The 21,665-nt window shown below is 40.5% G+C and overlaps 2 protein-coding genes across 3 annotated transcripts in view; one reads left to right on the plus strand and one right to left on the minus strand.

The window, feature by feature from the left end:
* Nucleotides 1–423: 423 nt before the first annotated feature.
* Nucleotides 424–13,807, minus strand: SPA17 (sperm autoantigenic protein 17). Of its 2 annotated transcripts, none has more exons than XM_046014758.1 (5): nucleotides 13,693–13,807; nucleotides 12,393–12,573; nucleotides 6,053–6,123; nucleotides 3,891–3,977; nucleotides 424–760 (listed from the first exon to the last, which is right to left on the minus strand). In XM_046014758.1, the coding sequence occupies exons 2-5, from the start codon at nucleotides 12,544–12,546 to the stop codon at nucleotides 626–628; spliced, it is 447 nt and encodes a 148-aa protein (XP_045870714.1). In that variant the 5' UTR covers nucleotides 12,547–12,573; nucleotides 13,693–13,807; the 3' UTR covers nucleotides 424–625. The 2 variants fall into 2 exon arrangements, with proteins under 2 accessions (XP_045870714.1, XP_045870715.1); XM_046014759.1 differs by lacking the exon at nucleotides 13,693–13,807 and adding an exon at nucleotides 12,972–13,081.
* A 104-nt stretch (nucleotides 13,808–13,911) lies between these two features.
* SIAE (sialic acid acetylesterase) overlaps nucleotides 13,912–21,665 on the plus strand; it is a 39,708-nt gene continuing 31,954 nt past the window's right edge. Inside the window, exons 1-2 of the mRNA XM_046014753.1 lie at nucleotides 13,912–14,060; nucleotides 18,220–18,381. Coding sequence (XP_045870709.1) covers nucleotides 13,994–14,060; nucleotides 18,220–18,381 — 229 coding nt within the window. The 5' untranslated portion in view covers nucleotides 13,912–13,993. The remainder of the gene's footprint in view (nucleotides 14,061–18,219; nucleotides 18,382–21,665) is intronic.

Raw genomic sequence — 21,665 nt, forward strand, 5'->3', positions numbered from 1 at the left:
CCAGCACATGTTTTGGGCTCAATACATTTTTCAATAAATGACTGCATGCCTCCATGACAAATGAAAACATATGGATGAAACTTACAGGGAGGTAGATTTTGGATTCAGCTTATTTTTTTTAATAATTTGAGTTATTCATAAATTAAATGGACTATGCGTGAAAGACAGTAAAATTCTCTATTACTGGGAGTGAAACATGAGCAGAAAGACCATTTTTCAGGGAGGTGATAGAGGATTTATTTATTAGATAATGGTTAGACCACATAACCACTGAGAGTCCTAAAAACTCAGATATACCAGTTCTAAAACTTTAAATCCAGGGGTCTTCACAATGCAGAGTACTAACCACTATATGATCACGGCCCCAGGGGTCTTCATACAGAGACTTGGGAGAAGTATAAATAAGACTCATGAACTCAGAGAAATCTTTAAGAGGCATGTGTTCAATGGCATGTTTATTAAACAAATGCTCATGACAGATTTTCACAACAGCAACAAATGTTATTTCACTACATCAAATCTCCCTTACTAAGAAAAAAAACAACAATCACAGCGAGGTTGACGGATCTGGATGGTTTTTTTTCATGTTTTTTTTCTGGGGAGCGGGGGAGTAAAACCAGTCTTCTCACTCGTTTTCTTCTTTTTTCTCTTCTTGAGCCTCACCTGATTTCATTTTCTTCACCTCCTCTCTGGCTAAGTATCCCCGGAAGGCTGCTTGGATTTTGACAGCAGCGTTCTCTCTTTCTTCTTCAGAAGTTTCCTTCATGGAAAGGAGAAAAAGTAAGAGACTTCTTAGATATCCAATATATTTTTTTTAATTAACATATAATGTATTGTTAGCCCCAGGGGTACAGGTCTGTGAATCACCAGGTTTACACACTTCACAGCACTCACCATAGCACATACCCTCCCCTAAGTAAATATCGAATATTTTGATGCCATAAAAATAAGTGCAGAAATGTAATCAATATAGGGATGTAACAGTCAGGATCTGTTGCTTCTTAAGGGAATTTTATATACTGTCATGTTGTGTATGTTCCAAACGGTGAGTGCCAAAATAGCAGGCATTTTGTTTTCTCATTCTTTAATATGCCTCTGCAATAAATGATCAGTGCCAACTTTCCCCCTCAAAATAGCTCCTATTTAACAGTTTCCTGAGCAATGACATTTTTTTTTGGAAAATAAGAATCCTTGAAGCATGGTAAAAACGTCAAGAATAGTAAATGTGCTGTTTCAAAATAATGATTACATGAAATTAATTTCTTAAATTTTCAATGATTAGCTAATCAGAATCATACATGTAAAGTGGACTGTGAAAGAAATCCTTTTAGTCCAATAACGTCAGTTTTAAGGTGGTTGGCTGAACTTCTGTAAATAGTTTTTTGCTTTTGTTTTGTTCTTTAAAATTTAGGTATAGGGGTGCCTGGGTTGTTCAGTCCCTTGAGCACATGGCTCTTGATTTCGGTTCAGGTCCTGATCTCAAGGTCCTGGGATCAAGCCCTGTATTGGGCTTCAAGCTCATCAAAGAGTCTGCCTATCTCTGTCTTTCTCTGTCTCCCTGCTCTCTCCTCTCAAATAAATAAATAAACAAAACCTTTCAAAAAAATAAAATTTAGGTATCATTTACCTAAATTATAGACAGTGAGACATACAGATCTTAAGTGTCTAATGCAAAAGATATATAGTTTTAAAAAAATTATTTATTTGTCAGAGAGAGAGCACACAAGCGGGGGCGGGGGGACAGCAGGCAGAGGAAGAAGCAGGCTTCCCATGGAGCAAGGAGCCCCATGTGGGACTCAATCCCAGGGCCCCAGGATCATGACCCAAGCCAAGGGCAGATGCTTAACCAACTGAGTCGTCTAGGTGTCCGATATTTAGGTTTTTTTTAAAATATTTTATTTATTTGGAAGACAGAGATCACAAGTAGGCAGAGCAGCAGGCAGGGAGAGAAGGAGAAGCAGGCTCCACGCTGAGCAGAGAGCCGGATGCAGGGCTCCATCCCAGGACCCTGTGATCATGACCTGAGCTGAAGTCAGAGGCTTTAACCCACTGAGCCACCCAGGCACCCCTGATACATAGTTTTTAATATATAGTTTTAAATTATAACAGTGATACATATACACTTAAAAACTTAAACATCAGGGAGCCTGGGTAGCTCAGTGGGTTAAGCGTCTGCCTTCTGCTCAGGTCATGATCCTAGAGTCCTGGGATTGAGCCTTATGTCTGGCTCTCTACTCAGCAGGAGACTGCTTCTCTCTCTCCTTGCCACTCCCCCTGCTTGTACTCTCTCTGTCAAATAAATAAACAAAATCTTAAGAAATAAATAAAAACTTAAATGTCACTCATAGTGGAAGTTTTCTCCCCCTTTCCAAATCTACTCCTAAGATGTAACCATTATTATGGATTGAGTATATACAACTTTCCAAAATTTCTCTATATAAAAAGTATTCATATGGGTATATACATGGCTTTTTATTTTAAAAATGAGATCATACTAATTACAGTGTTCCCAATGACTTTTTCCTTATAACTATATATCTTGGTTCTCTTCTCTTTATTATTATTCAGTATGTAACTGCCCATTCTTCTTCTTTTTTAATGACACCATTGTATTACATGTACTAATGCACCTTGATCTATTTACTCAGTCTCCTGTTGATGGACCTTCAGGTTGTTTACACCCCTCACCCTATTAAAAAAACAACAAGGCAAATGTAGATCTCAAACAGAATGGTATTAAATCCTTTGAGATGATGCCCCAATATGGGCAAATGAATTATAATGAAGCTGGAAATCAACAGGATCTCAACTCAAAGTCATGAAATGCTGATTAAGGTCAACTATTAAAGATGTAAGGAAATGACTCCCTTTCTTCCCTGACCTCCCATTGCATCTTATGGCAATGTTAGGCCGATTGGGTTGTGTTGGTATAATTCTGGAATAATTTATAAAGGTTATAGGGAAAAGTTAAGCCTCCAACTGGGGAAGAGGTAGGATATTCCTTGAAGAGGATGCTTACTTTGGGTGTCAGTTAATGGGTGACTAATGGGGACATTAGAACACGAAAAGGAACTCAGAAGTTCGGCCTTCAGCACTGTAGAGAGTGAGTTCTTTCTCACTAGGTTTGGTCCTCTTGAGTCTGGACTATGAAGAGTATAGATAGTGATATGCTGGTAAATGCTTAGATATAGACTCTCCAGAAAAAATGTCTGATTTGCAATATTGGCCATGATCATCATATTCCTACCATGGCTGACTTCAAGCTACCAAGCAGACATTGCTGATCATGGGTTGTATAGAGATGCACACAATTGTCTGTTGAGAGCCGGATGTAGCACACTCCTGGGCATAGGTGTCTTTGAAGGTGGGTCCTACTCAAGTCTTCATTGCTTAGATGTAGGCTGCTCCTCAGGAAGTCATTTTGTAGACAACAGTGCATGGAAGGTGAATAAGACACATTGTGTAAAGCCATTCTGTTTGGTGGTATGTGCTTCTCTGGGTTTCCTTTTGTTATCTCTGAACCTTTGTCACTGTGTGGTGGTGAGAGCATCAATTAGTGAAAAATTCTCAAAGTGGAAAGTGAATCTGAAGGATGAAGAGTGAGGCAGTGAGTTCTGTCTGGTTTTCCCTTTGGGGAGATTTCCCCACTCATTGACATTCTTGGAAAAAAAGATTTAATTTTTAAGGGGAAGAAGGAGTTTTCCTTTACGATAGGAATAGCTAAAAATGATCCACCAGTTAGTTTATCACTGATGCCAGTTATCTAGAAAGCAAAAACCATAATTTTAGCAATATGGGTAACAGACTGGATTCCTATTTGGAGCATAATTTTAAATTGAGTGATATGATTCTTTGTAGGAATCTAATAGTATATGGAAAACATAACTTACTAAGGCTTTGACTGGTGTCTCATCCTCTTTCACAGATGTGCTAGACTTTTCTTTTTCAGACTCACAACTCTCAGGTGATTCATGCTCCTGGAAGGGGGTGAGAGGGCCAAACAGTCAATCCAAAATAGTAAAGTCTTGTATCAAACCTCTTAAAGTCATTAAATACTGCTGTATGTTATTGAGAAGTAGTAGGAATTAAATACATACTGATTTTTTTTTAAAAAAGGAAAGTAGGTTGGAAAAAAAGAGAAATACATAAAAATTTTCAAAGGAATATGCATAAACAAATATGACCAATTGGTGGATTGGTGAATCGGTGAAAAATGCAGAATTTTTTTGCTTTTGGAATGTGTGTAACATTATTTCATATGAAAAATAAGCTATTGTCTTATACTAAAAAGTGTTAAGATGCTGTAATGAATCTTGAACAAAGTATAAAAAAGAAGCGCTGTTAGTTTTTAAAATAAGAGCAAAATATATGCTACTGGGTCCCATAGTGTGAGGTCAAGTTGACTTTTTAATGGAATCTGTAGATTCAAAACCATGTCAAAGAGTTAAGTTCTGCTTGGGGAACCATTTAAGTAAAAAAAGGGAAATCAGCTCTGCCTATTTTGACATGGTTGTTGAAATTTTCCAGCAAAATATAGAGGCATTGCTAATTTACAGCCTATGGGAAGAGTTTCTTTAATCTATAAAACAGAAATTTGAAGACATATAAGCTAATTAGTAAAGTCTTTAGAATTCAAAAGAGATGAAAAAAACACCCTGAAAGCTATGTGACACAAAGATTTAAAACTTTCTGACATTATTCCTTTGATTGAAATAAAACATGAACAGAGAATCTTGTTAAATGACTAGATGGAAACAAACTCAACACCCCCATATCTGGCAGGCACAAATGGATGGAACTTTACTTTTGAACTCATGGAATAAGTGATAGGTATTTCCCCAGGAAATTCCCCAAATCTACTGGGGAACACCATCAAAACCTGAACTTGGCTAATTCCCTTTAATTCTAATATCTGATGGTGCTTTGCGGCTAACGTAATATCTCAGTTGTCTAGAAGAGTGATTCTCAGACTTGAATGTACCTACAAATTACTTTGGGGGAGCTCGTTAAAGCTCAGCTTCCAACTTGCAGATCTGGAGTAGGGCCTGAGACAAAATTTCCATTAAGTTCCCAGTTAGTTGATGCCAATGATGCAGGGTCGCACACAGCTTTTCTCAACCAGTGTTCCTCTTCTGGACCACAGATCACAGAATGTTTTGAGTGACTAGTCTCACAATTCTCTCAAGGATGGTATATAATTAGAGCCATTCGAGGAAAAAAAGGAGGGATACCAATTCCTTACATGCAATGAGTGCCTTTGGCTTAGGCAAAATAATAATATTATTTTATTTTATTTTTATTTATTTATTTATTTATTTTTAAAAGATTTTATTCATTTATTTGACAGAGAGACACAGCAACAGAGGGAAGTGGGAGAGGGGGAGTGGGGGAGTGGGAGAGGGAGAAGCAGGCTTCCTGCTGAGCAGGGAACCTAATGCAGGGCAGGGAGCCTGATGTGGGGCAGGGAGCCCTATGCGGGGCTCCATCAAAGGACCCTGGGATCGTGACCTGAACCACCCAGGCGCCCCAGGGCTTAATTATTTTGAGGAACCTTGGTTGAAAAAGGCTGATTCTGAGAATGCTGCTAAAGAGAAGGTAGGTTCAGTCTCTGAACAGATTAGCTTTATAGGAAAAACTCTCGCATTATGAATTTAAATTCTAATCAGTCTTTTGTAAGATGTCAATGATGATGAAACAACTGGATGAATGGTGTTTTATGAAATGCCATTCATGAATTCAACAAAAGTTTATTGAAGATCTGCTATTGCTAAGCATTGTGATACCCAATACAATTTGAAGAATAAATGAGTAATTATTCTGTAACTTTCAAGTTCATTCTTGATCACCTTTCCATTTCAGCTAAGTATCTGTCCATGATTCACATAATTTAGAAAATAATTTCTCATCAGAAAGAACAGCACAATTTAAAAGGTTTAATAAGATATTTGTTTGCCTTTTGTGATGTTCATGATTCTGGGAAGACTGCAATATTCTCTGTTTTGGAGACAGGGAGAAGAAGATAACCAAATCCATGAGTTTCCTGGGTCCATACCTTGAAAGCATGGTTGTTATAGAAGCGGTCATCTACCTTAGTCCCCCATTCTGCTGGGTCAAAGTTGGTTTCTAAATAACAAAAATATTATAGTTTCAGACTTATTTTGAGTTCATTAAAGTAAATCCAGAATAGTAACACAAAACAAGTTTTCTTTTTCAAACCACAGGTTCTTTACTGTCAGTTGAAAATATTGTTATGCATATAATCTAACATTGTAAACACAACCAGTGATCACAGAATATATGATGATGAATTAAACATTAGATGAGCCCTTGAGGATATTTAGAAAGGCAGTAAAAAAACCATAATTTCTGCTTTATAGAATTTATAATAAAATGGGAGAGAATAAATGTCAAACTTAAATATAAATACAGAAACTCATAAACATATATCAGTAAACACAAGAAAATGTATAAAAATAAATGCTAAATAGCAAGGAAGTTTGGAAAAGTGAAGAATGGAAGAGGTTTTTAAAAAATGAGGCATATTATATAGCTAGTAGACATAGGCTGTATTTATATTCAAGCAGAATTTTCCTTTAACTTTTCATTATAAACAATTTCAAACTTAGAAAGTAGAAAGAATAATATAGCAGATTCACATGTGCACATTATTCACATTCAACAATTATAAACTCATGATTTATCTTATTTTATCTGTAATTTCACTCAATTTCCCACTCTTTCATCTGATTATTTTCAAGCCCGTTCCAGGCACCCTATTGTTTTATCTACAAATATTTATTTTAAAGCCACAATACTGTTATCACATCTAAAAATACTAACAATAATGCCTTTATATCAGCTATCCAAATTTTCCCTATTGTCTAATATATTTTTGGCTTTTTTTTTTTTTTTTACTGTTGATTTGTTCAAATCAAAACCCAAACAATAGGCACACACAGTATTTCATTATGTCTTTCCCATCTCTTAATTGAAAGAGATTTTCACCTATCTGTCAGCCCACATTTTTTCCTTGCAATGTTTTTGTTGAGGAAATTGGATCATTTTCCCTTTGGAGTTTTCCACAGTTTAGATATTTCTGATTCCACTCCCCTGATGACTTTTAACAAGTTCCTTTGCTTTTGAATTTCCTGTATTTTGAATTTCCTGATTCAGGATTTATTTATTTAGGCATTTATTTATTTATTTGGCAAGCATACTTTATAGATAGCGTAGTGTAATTGTCAGGATACAATATCTGTTTGTATCTTTTTTTATAATCTTTAAAGGCCCATTGATGATGACTGCTTAGATCATTTCTTTAGGGGTTGCAAAATGGCAGTGTTCTTATTTGATCATTATTTCTTTATTTCTGGAGTAATCAGTAAAGAAAAACTTACCCATAGCAACTATTTGGTTACCCTGATATACAGTTCATCCAGAAAAGGCAGGTTAAAGTTTTCATTCTTTCCCCTTATCAACCAGTTTACAGAATAATCAGTTGGTTCTTTAGGATCCTCTTAAGGAGGCTTTCTTTCTTTCTTTGTTTTGATCATTATGAACAAATGAATATTTAAGAAATTGGATCAACTTCAATCCCTTGCATTTATTCTTCTTCCTGATGCTCTAATTGTCCAGAGTTGGCTGGTAGGAGCTGATTCAGGTGTTCATATGCTCCTCAGTGCTTTGGAAACAACTCTAGTGATCTTTGACAGTTTCCTCCTTTTCTGATATGACTAGATGTTCAGGCTGAACTTGCATATTTCCTGACCAATTCACAGAATTAGGTAGTTCTCTAAGAAACCTTGGTTCCTGGGAAATGGTAGCTAGAGGCCACAGTCTAGAAGCTAAGTGTTGACCAGTACTGGGTTGATTATTGTTTGCCACCCTTTAAAAAAATGCATAGAGTTAGAAAACATTTTTTCATTTTTACAGAGAAAAACATGTCATTGAAGTCACACTGATATTTTCCTGCTCAAATTTAGGATTATTAACTTCCTTCATTTTTACATATTTGTCATTTTTCTTATGGTAAAAATCTTAGTCCTAATAAGAGTAGGATAGTGACTTATTTGCTATGTCCTACAGCATATAAGAACTATAATTATACTATAACTTTAATAAAACTATGATATTATTATTATTATTATTATTTATATTTTATTTATTTATCTGACAGAGAGAGATCACAAGTAGGCAGAGAGGCAGGCAGAGAGACAGAGGGGGAAGCAGGCTCCCTGCCAAGCAGAGAGCCCGATGCGGGGCTCGATCCCAGGACTCTGGGATCATGACCTGAGCTGAAGGCAGAGGCTTTAACCCACTGAGCCACCCAGGCGCCCCTATTATATTTTATGATATATATTATATTATATGATATTATTAACAATGATTACTGAAAACAATTCAAGACTTTCTAACTTCACTTTGTTTTTAGGCTATCTCCACTGAGGGATGTATAGTCAAATTACTGTGTTATAAAGTCACTGGAAAAAAAAAGAATTTATTGTTTTCTGTATGGTTATATCTACCCAGTCAATACTAGCTAGGTTTGTTTGTTTCACTTTGCTTCTGAACTTTAGAGATTCAACAATTTAAAAAATTTATTTCCGCTTTAAATTATGTTAAGCATTTATGATTTTCATTCAAGATATATTCAGAGAAGTCTAGTTTTTGTTGTTGTTGTTGTTGTTTGTTTGTTTTTTTTTTTTACAAAATTTTATTTATTTGACTGAGAGAGACCTAGTGAGGGAGGGAACACAAGCGGGGTGGGGGGGCGGTGGGAGAGGGAGAAGCAGGCTTCCCGCAGAGCAAGGAGCATGATGGGGGGCTCCCGTTGAGCAGGGAGCCTGATAGTGGCTCAATCCCAGGACCCTGGGATCATGACCTGAGCTGAAGGCAGACACTTAACTGACGGAGCCACGCAGGCGCCCCTAAACATACTTTTTCCTATGTTACTTTTTTCACCTAATGTATCCTGAAGATCACTCCATGGCAACATATAGAGATTGTCCTCACTCTGGTTTTGTTTGTTTTACAGTTGTATATAATTCCACTCTGTGGATGTCCTCTAGTTTATTCAACAAATCCCCTATGATGGATATTTGGATTGTTCCCTTAAAGAATGATGCCATGAAAAGGGTAGAATTTGAATTTCTATGTCAAATTCTCTCCCTTGGTGTTATATCATTTTGTATCTCCTCCAGCAATGTGTATGACTGCCTATTTCCCCTCCAGCCTTGCCTGGAATAAATTGGCAAACTTTGGCTTTTTGCCAGTCTGATGCGAGTGGTCCCCACTGTAGTTTTGATTTTTGGCTTCTGTTGCTATGAGTTAGTTTTAGTATGTTCTCATATGTTAAGGGTCATTTGCATTTTTGTGTGTTTGCTCATATTTATAGACCATTGTTTTATATAAGGTTTATTAGTTTTTTCTTCAGTATTTTTTAAAAAGATTTTATTTATTTGACAGACAGAGCTCACAAGTAGGCAGAGAGGCAGGCAGAGAAAGACGAAGCAGGCTCCCTGCTGAGCAGACAGCCTGACGAGGGGCTTGATCCCAGGACCCTGGGATCATGACTTGAACCGAAGGCAGAGCCTTTAACCCACTGAGTCATCCAGGCACCCCTAGTTTTTTCTTCACTACTTTTACAAATCTTTAGTTATTAAGTTTATTAACCTGTTGTGATATAAATTACAAAGTTTTCCTCAGTTTGTCATTTGTAGTTTCATTTTTCTTATGGTGATTTTGTCATGTAAAAGTTTACTTTTATGTAGTCAATCCTATTAGTCTTTTCCCCTAATTGCTTTTGAATTTTTAAAAAAGAATTTATTTATTTATTTGACAGACAGAGATCACAAGTAGGTAGAGAGGCAGGCAGGCGGGGTGGGGCGGGGGGGAGAAGCAGGCTCCCTGCCGAGCAGAGAGCCTGATGCGGGGCTCCATCCCAGGATTCCGGGATCATGACCTGAGCCTAAGGCAGAGGCTTTAACCCACTGAGCCACCCAGGTGCCCCTGCTTTTGAATTTGTAAGTAATTATTGATAGAAATTTACCTAGCAAAATTTTTTCCTCTCTTATATTACAGAGAAATTCATCCATGTTTCCTTCTAGTATTTGTATGGTTTCATCAAAAAATAATTTAAATCTTCGGTCAATTTGGAATTTACCCTGGTGTATGATGTAAGGAATAGATCCAATTTTATCTTTTTCCATCTTTATCTCAACATCATTTAATAAAAAGTCTACCTTCTCCCTAGTGATTTCAGATACCACTTATATCAAATGCTGATACGTTTTCTGTCAGAAAAAATCAAAATTAAGACTAATAATTACCTATAAAGAATGCTGGCAAGGGAATTCTTGCATCGTGTGAGAGACTGGGCTAGACGACTTTTCTTCCCTTTTGAAGAGACTACATTCTGATAGATGTATCATTTGGATAATTCACCTTTGGTTTGCATAAGTGGAAATGGGTATGGTGCATTAAATTTTTTCAAATAGTTTTGTCTAATTCTTATTAGTTAGAGACTAGTAAGCTGAGACCATTAATCTGAATCACAAATTTCTTTAATTATCATGATCCAGTAACAATGACTCAAATGTTTTTGTAATGGGACATTTCTGAGATCTAAAATTAAATAAATGACTAAAGACATTTTAATCATGAATTTGTAAAATTAATGTTATAATAACAAAATTAAATTAATGCTCATTAGAATTCACCTCTTACCCTAAAAGATTCTCTTAATAGCTTTTTAGGGGCACATAAGTTTCAAATTGTGCAACAGATATTCACACTGACAGGATATGGAAAAGACCAGCAACGTTCAGTAATTTGGCAGAGATTCTAGGCTCTGCCAGGGTTCAGCAAAGAAGAGAAGATGGCAGAGCTGTGCAGTGTGTAGGGAGTTCCTTGAATTCAAAACTTGTGGGAGGGGGTGCCTGGGTGGCTCAGTGGGTTAAGCCTCTGCCTTCAGCTCAGGTCATGGTCTCAGAGTCCTGGGATTGAGCACCGCATGGGCTCTCTGCTCAGCAGGGAGCCTGCTTCCCCCTCTCTCTCTGCCTGCCTCTGCCTACTTGTGATCTCTCTCTCTGTCAAATAAATAAAATCTTTTTTAAAAAAAAGTTAAAAAAAAACTTGTGGAAGGTTTCTTTCTTCTGGAAAATGATTTTTCTTTTCTTTTTTTTTTTTTTTAAAAGAATTTATTTGACAGACAGAGATCACAAGTAGACAGAGAGGCAGGCAGAGAGAAGGCGGGGAAGCAGGCTCCCCGCTGAGCAGAGAGCCTGATGTGGGGCTTGATCCCAGGACCCTGAGATCATGACCTGAGCTGAAGGCAGAGGCTTTAACCCACTGAGCCACCAGGCGCCCCTGGAAAATGATTTCAAATCAAATGCTTGCTTACTTGTAGTTATTTCTTGTCAACTTTACCACTCTGTTGGAATACTGCAGTCAAAAGTAATGATCTTTCAGCTTATACAAAGTGGTTGTTCTAGTCAAAAAGGGCTTTTTTAAAAAAATAGAAATGTATAGCTGTAATAATTCCCATTTTGACTACTGGATCAGGTCTTGGTAGATATGAACCTTCAAGAAGGGGAATTTGGACATTTTATTTCTGGAAATGAAGAAAGTGCTTTGGCTCTCAGCCAAAGAGTCACTGCGAGTATGAATCTGGGCAAGACAGGACCTTGGGAGAATAGAGAAATGATATAAATCACCTTCCCAAGCTGGAATTTCATTTTTTATTTTTTAGGTAGGTTCCACACCCAGTGCGGAGCGCAATGTGGGGCTTGAGTTCATGATCCCAAGATCAAGACTTGAGCCAAAATCAAGAGTCAGATGCTTAACTGACTGAGCCACCCAAGCACCTCTGGAATTTCACTTTAAAAGTAGTGTTTCTCTGTGACTTTTTGCAGACTAGTTTCATATACCCCAGCAAATACCAATCTATTTAAGGAGCATGGAATTATTATTATTTTTTTAAACAATACTTATAATACTTTCAAGTAAGAAGAGTCACCATGTAAAGAAAACCACAAACTTTCCTCCCAGGAGGACAAGACAGTCAACTGCCTGGCATGCACTGAAACAGCCTGTTGGAGAATCGAGAGCTAGACTGGATGACCTCTTGAGGTTTCCTTTCACCCAGTGTGTCCATGAAGAGTACAATAAAGAAGGTCTGTGTAACCAACTGGTAATTTTCAATAATGTGAAATAACTTGATTTATGAGATCTTGTCATAAGGCACATGTTTTCAATAGCAAGAACTGTTATTTGAAGCTACCTGCCTCCTAAAAACTTTCTATGGAATGAGGACTTAAGCCAGTTTCACCATAACCAAATACTTAGTCTCTTACTTAAAAAAAAAAAAAAAAGCCTATTTAAAAAAAGCTTACTCTCTCGTTTCTCTAGAAGATTTTCAAAGTATGCTGCTGCAAAAGCTGGTATATTTTCTGGTTGCTCCCTCAGAATCTCGCGTGTCAGCCCTTCAAGAAGATTTCCAAATCCTTGTGGAATTCGGTAGTGGGTGTTGGAGAATGGAATCGACATCTCCTTGGAAGGAACTGCCTATTGTACCTAGAGATTCATTAGAGAGTACTGTCTTTAAATTTGTCTGATTTTACTTATATAATCACAATTATGACAACAAATTATCCCTGAGCTCCCAATTTTCTGGACTACAATTCTTTCCTCCCAACACAACTCCAATCCATGACTTCTTTGAGTTTTGAACTCTACATCATTAATTAGAATATTACAAAAACAGACTCATTTACTAGGCCAAGTCATTTTTTTAAATTACAAAAATTCAGATTTTTCACAACGTTAAGTAATTTTTCTCTCTGTTCCTCTCTTTAAAAGGTGAGGGTAATTTCTGCTATCCCACAGGAGCTTAGAGAGAAGCGTTGTTAAAAATTCATCATAAATCGCTGTTTGGGGTCTAAAATTTTTAAAAAATTGAATTAAGAACTAACCTTGGTTCTAGAAATTATTCTAATTCGTTGAATGAAGAAGTTTAACACTTAAGGTCTTGCCCTTTGTTTTCACTTCTGAAGCATGACCTAAAATGCCCCAAAGCACCTACACACTCTGAAGGGGGCAGCAGGGTCAGAGGGGGGCGGAGGCAAGGTCACGATTTTGCAGTCGGAAGAGTCCATGATTTGGGGATTCTTGTGTTTTCTGGTTTTGTCTTGACCAGGTCTTATCTTCCTGTCTTGGAATACAAGGACTGGATTAAGGACAGCTGCCAAGCAGCGGGTTGGGCTGCTGAGTATGCAAACGACACTCAGGGACCTGGCCTTTCTGTGAAGGTGCCCATTTTTTGGCAAGTCCGCAAGCCGTAGTAGGGGTCTAGGTGAGGGCCTAGAAGGTTTGATGAGGCCCAAAGTGCGGAGGATGTTTTTCTGTTTTTGAGGGAACAGGAGATGAGGCACTGAATCATTCTCGGGTTGTGAGAAGGACAGGTGACACCCTGAACCACTGTGGGGAGTGGAGGGCTGTTGGAGGGGGAACACGGGTCTAGTCGGCGGCGGGACGTCGAGGATCTGGGATTTCAGACTCTCGCAGAACGGGCTGCCTTGGCGCCCAATCTGCCCTCGCGATCCCGGAATGTGTCTGGGATCTGCGAGAATGCGAGAGGCGAAGGGAAAAGGCGAGGTGTCGGATTTGGAGAGGAAGTGGGGTAAACCGCCTCACCTCTTCGTTCTCTCAGAGCTGGTGCCGATGGTTCCGGTTGTTATTTCTCGTTGCTGGGTAACCGTTGTTTTTTTTTCTTTTTTTTTTTTAAATTCAACTACGGCGGCCGGGAAGGGGTGAGGCAGGCAGCGCCGGGCGGCCAGGGGCCGGCTTCGCGACAGAACTGCCCGGGAAGGGTGGAGTCAGGCCTCCCCGCCCCGCGCAGGCCCCGCCCACGACTCCGGCATATCCCCCTCCCCCACCCCTGGCCCCTGAAGTCCGCGTCCAGAGTCCCGTACCCGGGTGGCGGATCTTCGCCAACATGGTAGCGCCCGGATTTGTGTTTGGGCTGGTGCTGTCTTTAATCGTGCCGGCCGACACGAGTGCAGGTGAGGCGGCCCGGCTCGGCCCGACCCCTGCCCGTCCGCCTGCGCGGGCTCCGAGATGCCGCGTCCTCTGCAGGACCCGCGAACCGCGACCCTGGAGCCGGCCTCGGGACCCAGGCCTAGGCCGCAGTGTCTGCGGTCGGTCCGCTTCCTCCACACCCTTGCACGGTCCTGATGACCGGTGTGGCGCAGAGGGACATGTGGGCCTATCTTAAGGGGGAGGCCTAAAGGTCCCGGACCGAGGCCCTCGGGTCTTTGAATAACCGCACGGGAAGTCGGAAGTCGAAGGGGGGTGGCGAAGCTCGTTAGATAATATTTGGAAACAGGTGACTGAGTCATCCCCAACATTTCGCTGCTGCCCCCTCAGTAGTACCCTTGGGGAGGGTTTGCTTCAAGCCTGGTTCCTTAGGGGAATTATATTTGACTAGTTTAAGTGGTGATTAGGATTAGGAAATACAACCCCCTCAGTAGCTCAGAATATTTCAGGCTTAGCCTTGATTTCTGGCGCAGGTTACGGATTTCGGTGGTGGGATAATAGGCAAGGCATCGGGGAGGAGGGCGGCTCACTTTGACTATTGTCCAGGGCGGATCCTGTCAGTTGACTACTCCAGGCTGGACACCGAGCCACAACCATGGAGAACCAGAGGGCGAACTCCGCCCGCTCGTGTCAAGTGATAAAGTGGTAATGCTGGACCCGTTGTTTCCCTCAAACCATTCAAGCAGTGGACCCCACAGATCCCTGCTAAGATATGAAAATTGAACTGAGAATGGGGACAGGGTGCAGAGAAATGACTCTTGCTCCACCTGCGAACCCAGAAGTACCCAGACTGAGACCGCATGCAGCCCATTAGTAGTGTCTCGGGCTTTAACAGAAGTGTAGACCAGCACTGCTCTGCATAGCACTTTCTGACTCTCATTCCCACTCAGTGACCTTTGAGTCCAGCCTAGGAGAGGAGAGTAAGGCCATTTTCAAATTAGTTTTTCTTTTAAAGGCTGTTAACTTTAATGCCAATACGGTATTCTCTCTTCACCTTTGGGTCTTACCGTTCCATTACTTTGACTTACAATGACTGTATTTTTCATTAATGCTTTAAATTTTCTTTACTTCTTATTTGGTTGCATATCCTGGCATCTTTCTTTCCAGTCTTTACCCCTGTGTGACTGTGTAAAATAGTTGAAATGTATAAAAATATATAAGCAATGAAACAAAAAATTGAATACCCAAGGATGTTGCACCCAACTTAATAACTAGGTCATTGCATTTTATCGAGACTCTCTGGGTGTTCCTCTCCAATGCATCCATCAGAGGTAACCTAAACACTGTCCTAATTTTGTCAGTCTAATTTTAATGACTCCTTTTAATGTCCCCAGAATGCTAATTCCTGTTGTCTACTCCAACACCCAAATGAAGGAAAAATTGAAGACTTAAAAAAAAAATTCAAGGGGCGCCTGGGTGGCTCAGTGGGTTAAAGCCTCTGCCTTCAGCTCAGGTCATGATCCCAGGGTCCTGGGATCGAGCCCCACATGGGGCTCTCTGCTCGGCGGGGAGCCTGCTTCCCCTCCTCTCTCTGCCTGCCTCTCTGCCTACTTGTGGTCTCTGTCTGTCAAGTAGATAAATGAAATCTTTAAAAAAAAAAAAAACTCATAAAAAAAATTCAAATGCGAAGTGTCTTGTATTTGACAAAAGGAATGACCAGCCCCGCCTCCTTTCCTAGTCTCCTATTTTGTCCATTGCTCAATTCCTTGGTAATGTTCCACTGTCTACTCTTATCGGCTTGGAATGTGAGCTTTATAAGGGCAGGGAATAGGACTTTTTTTTTTTTTTTTTTTTTTAAATTTACCACCAGTATCTAACTGCAGCAGAGTGGAAATTGCAGTAACTTTGGAATCCAAGGTGGCTTGGTTTCTAGGCCTGTCCTAAACCACCTATGTGATTTCAGGTTGGTTGAAGGGGTTGATGATGCACTGTGCCTGCCACAAGTAAGCTCCCCAGTAAAACGTAAGCTCCCTGCTGCTAGCGGGATTTTTGTCTGTTTTCTTTTTCTTCCTGTTACATTCGCAGTGCTTAAAGTGGTGCCTGGCACACAGTAGGTATCAATAAATATTTGTCAAATTAATTAATTAATACTCAAGCTATTAACTGCAATTACCTAAGCTACCTGGGTGTCAGTCTGGTGATCAGTAAGTAACATGATTGTACGTTGGGGTGTGAAAGATCCTTTCTACCTCTAAAATTCTTTAACACAGGGTGCCTGGGGGGCTCAGTCATTGAGCGTCTGCCTTTGGCTCCGGTCATGATCCCAGGGTCATGGGATCGAGTCCCACATCAGGCTCCCCGCCCTGCGGGAGGCCCGCTTTTCCCTCTCCCTCTCCGCCTGCTTCTGTTCCCTCTCTCGCTGTGTCTCCCTCTGTCAAATAAATAAATAAATAAAATCTTTAAAAATAAATAAATAAAATTCTTTAACGCAGAATAGAGCCAGGCACAAGGAGGTCCAGTAAATGCGTGTTGGCGAAAACAGGCAGACTCGGAAAGATGTGTCCCCTGTCTGGAAGACAATGGCTGCACTCAGAGAGCCCATCGGTTTGCAAAGGCTCATGTGGGAGCAGACAGCTGGTTTCCTTCATTCTGTTCCCCCTCTCCCCTCACCCTCTCTCTGCTTAGCTCTTAGCCCTTTGGTTTCCAGTTTTTGTTCCATATGAAGTACCTACCCAAGACTAGGCCCTCCCACACATGTGCCTCTCCCCTTCCCTCCAGCTTGCTGCCAACCTGCTTATGCAATTGTAGGGTGGGAGAGTCTCTTCTCGGAGCATTTGCTTGTGGTAGCTGTGCCTCTCCAGCCCATTATCCAGCCTCCTGGATGATCTTTGGTTGTCATGTTGGTTATATGATGGGACTAAAAGCTCATGAGAGAGAGGGAGAGCAGAGCATGTTTAGCGACTGGGCTGTTATTCGAAACACAGGACAAATAGGCCACCGGGTCTGTGTGGAATAGACCCCATTAACTGTGCTGTCCTGTTAAGCATAGCCTAAGGGGCCATCCTTATTTGTAGCTTCCAGGGAGGAAAATGTCAACCTTGTTAGTTTTCATTCTTCTTCCTGCCTATCATTTTTGCTTAAAGCCCTTAAAAAAACCCCATAACTTTGTTAATTATTTTCTTCTAGGGATTTTAGTCTGTTTTGCTCAGACAAATTGGGACATAACTTAAGTTTTTTTTCCCCCTTGTTAAGTTTTGATGAGGAACTCACTGAGATAATTTGGATAGATGCTTGTTATTAATAAAATACTTCAATATAGGCTGCATGTTAAAAATAGGAATGATCTCGTTAAAGTGAGTTCTTATTCAGTCTTGTTAGTGACTCTAGAATAGAATCTGCAGTTTCAAGTGCTCTCCCTCTTGTTCTTTTTATATAATTTAGCTTGTGAGATGGGTAAAATTGAGACAGAAGACCTTTGTTCTGACATTTTGACCTTCTATTTCTCACTGACCTTATTATTTCATCTTAATTTATCTGTACTTACTTTAGAAGGAAGCAGACATTGCAGATATTCATAAATGCTTATTTAGAATTTTCAGTGGGTTGTCCAAAAAAAAAAAAAAAAAACAAACACAATAAGGGGAATTCTTTGTGGGAAATCGACACTGGTACGATGGAAAAGGGGAGATAAAGAGTGAGGGGAAAGATTAGGGAAGGCTGTGTTGGAGGGAGACAGGTTTCTTTATTCCCAGCAACAAGGAGTGGGCGTGGTAATAGAAAGTAGGGGAAGGAAGTGGTTTATTTTTCTCATAAATACCTACCATCTGTGGGGTGTATAAGAGGAGCATGTTAGCAATTTGGGGGGGAGAAAGTGAAGCAGCAGGGCCAAGCCCCAGGCCAAAGGCAGATCAGGAGCTCTGAGGGGGAGGAGGCTGGTGGCACATGGGTTGCCCTATAGGCTCTTTGCGTTTTTCTTTTATTGGTCACCTTGTACTATGCTGCCTATTGTTGGCAACCGGTCTTGTTAGGTCGCTTACCTAATTGGGAGGAATAAGATCTGGGTTTAGAAGAATGAAAAGGGCTGAATATAGTCAAATTGTCCTGTATAAAGACTTTCTGTTCCTTGCTGTTTGAGCAGGTTCAATTGGTGATGACGCTTTTCTAAGGGTTTGTTACATTTTTTAGATGTCGCCTTTCGCTTCGCCTCATACATCAATAACTCCATGGTGCTGCAGAAGGAGCCTGCGGGGGCAGTGGTTTGGGGCTATGGCACATTGGGAGCCACGGTGACAGTGACTCTGTGGCAAGGTCAGGAAACCATCGTGAAGAAAGTGACGAGTGTGAAAGGTAAGGAGGCTGGTCCTCTGTTCAGCTTTTGTCCTCTTCTGCCACCTGCTGGATAATCTGGAAATGAATGCTTAGGCTCCAGCTCAGGTTCTCGCAGCCACCCATTGTCTACCATCCCTAAGAGCTCAAATATTTACCATGTGTAGGGCCCTGGGGACACAAAGGAGATCAAGACAAAGTCAAAGCCCCTGCCATCCAGGTCTCATGGAGTAATGGGAATAGACACCAAGTCATACACTGCAGCGTGATGAGTACTATGGTGAAGGCGTGTATAGGGTGTCATGGGTTTCAGAAGAGAAACGTCTGACTCAGACTGGATGGTAAGAGACGGTTCCCGCAGAAACTACCGTTGAACTGAATCATATGTGAAGGAGAGGCGGTATGGAGGAGGGCTGAAGAGCTTAGGCTCTGGATTCACTGTCTGGCTTCAGGTTCTGACTCTGTCACATTATCACCATATAACCTCAGGCATGTTATTTAATGTCTCTGCATCACAATTTCCTTATTTGTAAAGAGGGGATAGTAATGATATTTAAGGGTGCCTCGGTGACTCAGTCAGTGAAGTGGCTGCCTTCAGCTCAGGTCAGGATTCCAGGGTCCTGGGATCGAGTCCCATATCGGGATCCCTGCTCAGCAGGGAGTCTGTTTCTCCCTCTCACTCTTCTTCTGTGCTCTCTGTCTCAAATACATAAATAAGATATTTTAAAAAATGATATTTAGAATTATTGCGAAGATTAAATGAATTAACACATGTAAAGTACTTAGAACAGTGTCAGACGCACAGGAAGTATGGAACAAATGTTAGCTGCCACTATATTGTTATATTTAGTCGGTCAAATATTTATTGAGTCCCTGTGTGCCAGATACTGGGCCAGGTAGTGGTGATACAATGATTAGCGAGATAGATGTGGTATTCTTCTTCTTCTTCTTTTTAAAGATTTTATTTATTTATTTGGCAGAGAGAGACACAGCAAGAGAGAGAACACAAGCAGAGGCAGAGGGAGAAGCAGGCTTCCTGCTGAACGGGGAGCCTGATGTGGGGCTCCATCCCAGGACCCCGGGATCATGACTTGAGATGAAGGCAGACGTTTAATGACTGAGCCACCCAGGCACCCCTAGATGTGGTCTTCTAAGGAAGCTTACCGATTAGGGGAGGAGAGAGAACAATAATAAGCAATGACAGGTAAGTGCGTTAGATGCCACAGTCTAGAAGTACAGTGTGCTCTGGGAGTGCCTAGGGGAGATAATTCACTTAGCCTGAGGTTTATCTTGAAAGGTGAGTAGGGCAAACCAGGTAGGGGGAATAGCCTGGACGAAAGCATGGAGGCGTGAGTGAGCACGGATCCTTGGCGAGATGGCAAGCAGGCTGGTTTGCTTGAACACTGGGGTGTGGGACTGCTGGCAGATGATGGGGGAGAAGGTTGGAAATGTAGGAAGGCTTGTCTGTCACTGCTAAGGAGTGTATATTCTGGTTTGGATTTTTAGATTTTAAGCATCAAAGTAACTCAGTTGGATTTGTATTTTAGAAAGATGACTCTGGCAGCACCGTGGAAAATGGATTGAAGATCAGTAAGAGGAGAGGTGGTGAGAACTGGTAGGCAGTTATGAGATTCTGGCAATAGACTGTGAAGGCCTGACCCAAGGTGGTAGCTGCAGGGATGTTCAAGAAGGTGAGAACCAGAAGCTTCCATGAGCAGACAGGTACTACAAAGGATGCTCTGTCTAGAAGAGATAAAGCTATGTAAGATAACGTGGGAGGAGCATGGCTGGAAGTTAGTGGAGGCAGGAAGTCACAGTCAGGACTGGGTCAAGTGGAGATTGGATCAGATCTTGGTTTGAAGTAGCAATATAGCTATGGAGTATTCAAGGTGAGGGGCAGACGGGTAAGGAGGGTACTCTGGGGAGCAGTGGGGTGAAGGTAGGAGTTGGTGGTTTGAGCTGTGAGTTGAATATAGGGATGACTGGGAAGCTTCTGGAAATTCTTTTGGCCCTTGAAAACAAAGATTGCCGAATCAGTTCTTGTCAATATCCAATTCAGAGCGATCCAGACCCTGGTGTAGGCTCTTTGAAATTAATTTCCATTCAATGAACATTTTTAACTATTATGTACCAGCCATGGATACAAGGCGAGTGCTACTAGTTCTTGGATTTTAAAACTTCTTGAGATAAGAATGTTATTGGGTGAGACTAAGAGTTAAAAGGGAAGCTTAAGCTGATTGAGAAGTTGTTCTCTGCTAGATTTAAATGCTACTCGTGATCTGCAGGATAAACTGAAAAGGAATTCAAGAGATGAGCAGTGCTTTCTTTTGTGTTGTGTCCATCTCAGAAATTAGCAGCACAGAGTATTTATTGAGCATAATCTCAGTAAATGATGTCGATTTAGAAATCCAAAGAACCACTGTAGTTTAAATATAATAAAAGGGATTTCCTTGGTGCCAATAATTAACATACCAATAAATATTTAGAAGACAGAGGCTACATAGTACTATAATGGTAGATACAGAAGATGTATATATATTTGCATGTATTTACATATATACATATGTATGTACATATATACATATATACATGTACATGTATATATGCATATACTTTATATATATTTATTAGGCTCTCCACCTTTGCTTGGTGCAAAAGAAAGGTATTTATTTAATATAGATCCATAAACCTACTTATAGGGGCATCTTGATCTTTGGCCAAATATATAGCATTTCAGATTTTTAAAAATGTTCTTATGCATTATTTTTTTTTTTTTAAAGATTTTATTTATTTATTTGACACACAGAGAGAGATCACAAGCAGGCAGAGAGGCAGGCAGAGAGAGAGAGGAGGAAGCAGGCTTCCCGCCAAGCAGAGAGCCTGACGCGGGGCTCGATCCCAGGACCCTGAGATCATGACCCGAGCCGAAGGCAGCAGCTTAACCCACTGAGCCACCCAGGCGCCCCTCTTATGCATTATTTTAAGTCTTTTCTCCCCTCATGGCTATTGTAAGACCAATATTTGGAATGGCCAGAGATGGGACACGAGGGTAGGTAGTGACAACAAGCGTGAAATGTAATTAATTAGGGGGTGAGCCTTTCTTTTCCTTCATGGTGATAGTGAATTTGCTCGCTTGTCTTGAGTTCAATCCTATAAATATCAATCGAAGGCTTCTTGTGTCTAAAACACTGAAACCCTAGAAAATACGAAGAAGCATACAAATTGTGTCCATCCTGCAGGAATGCACTCTTTCATGCTTTCCTTTCACATTCAGTACTTTAGGTTTAAGTAACGCTTCTGTTGCT

This window comes from Meles meles, chromosome 8 (assembly GCF_922984935.1).
Source record: "Meles meles chromosome 8, mMelMel3.1 paternal haplotype, whole genome shotgun sequence".
In the NCBI taxonomy this organism is placed as follows: Eukaryota; Metazoa; Chordata; class Mammalia; order Carnivora; family Mustelidae; genus Meles; species Meles meles.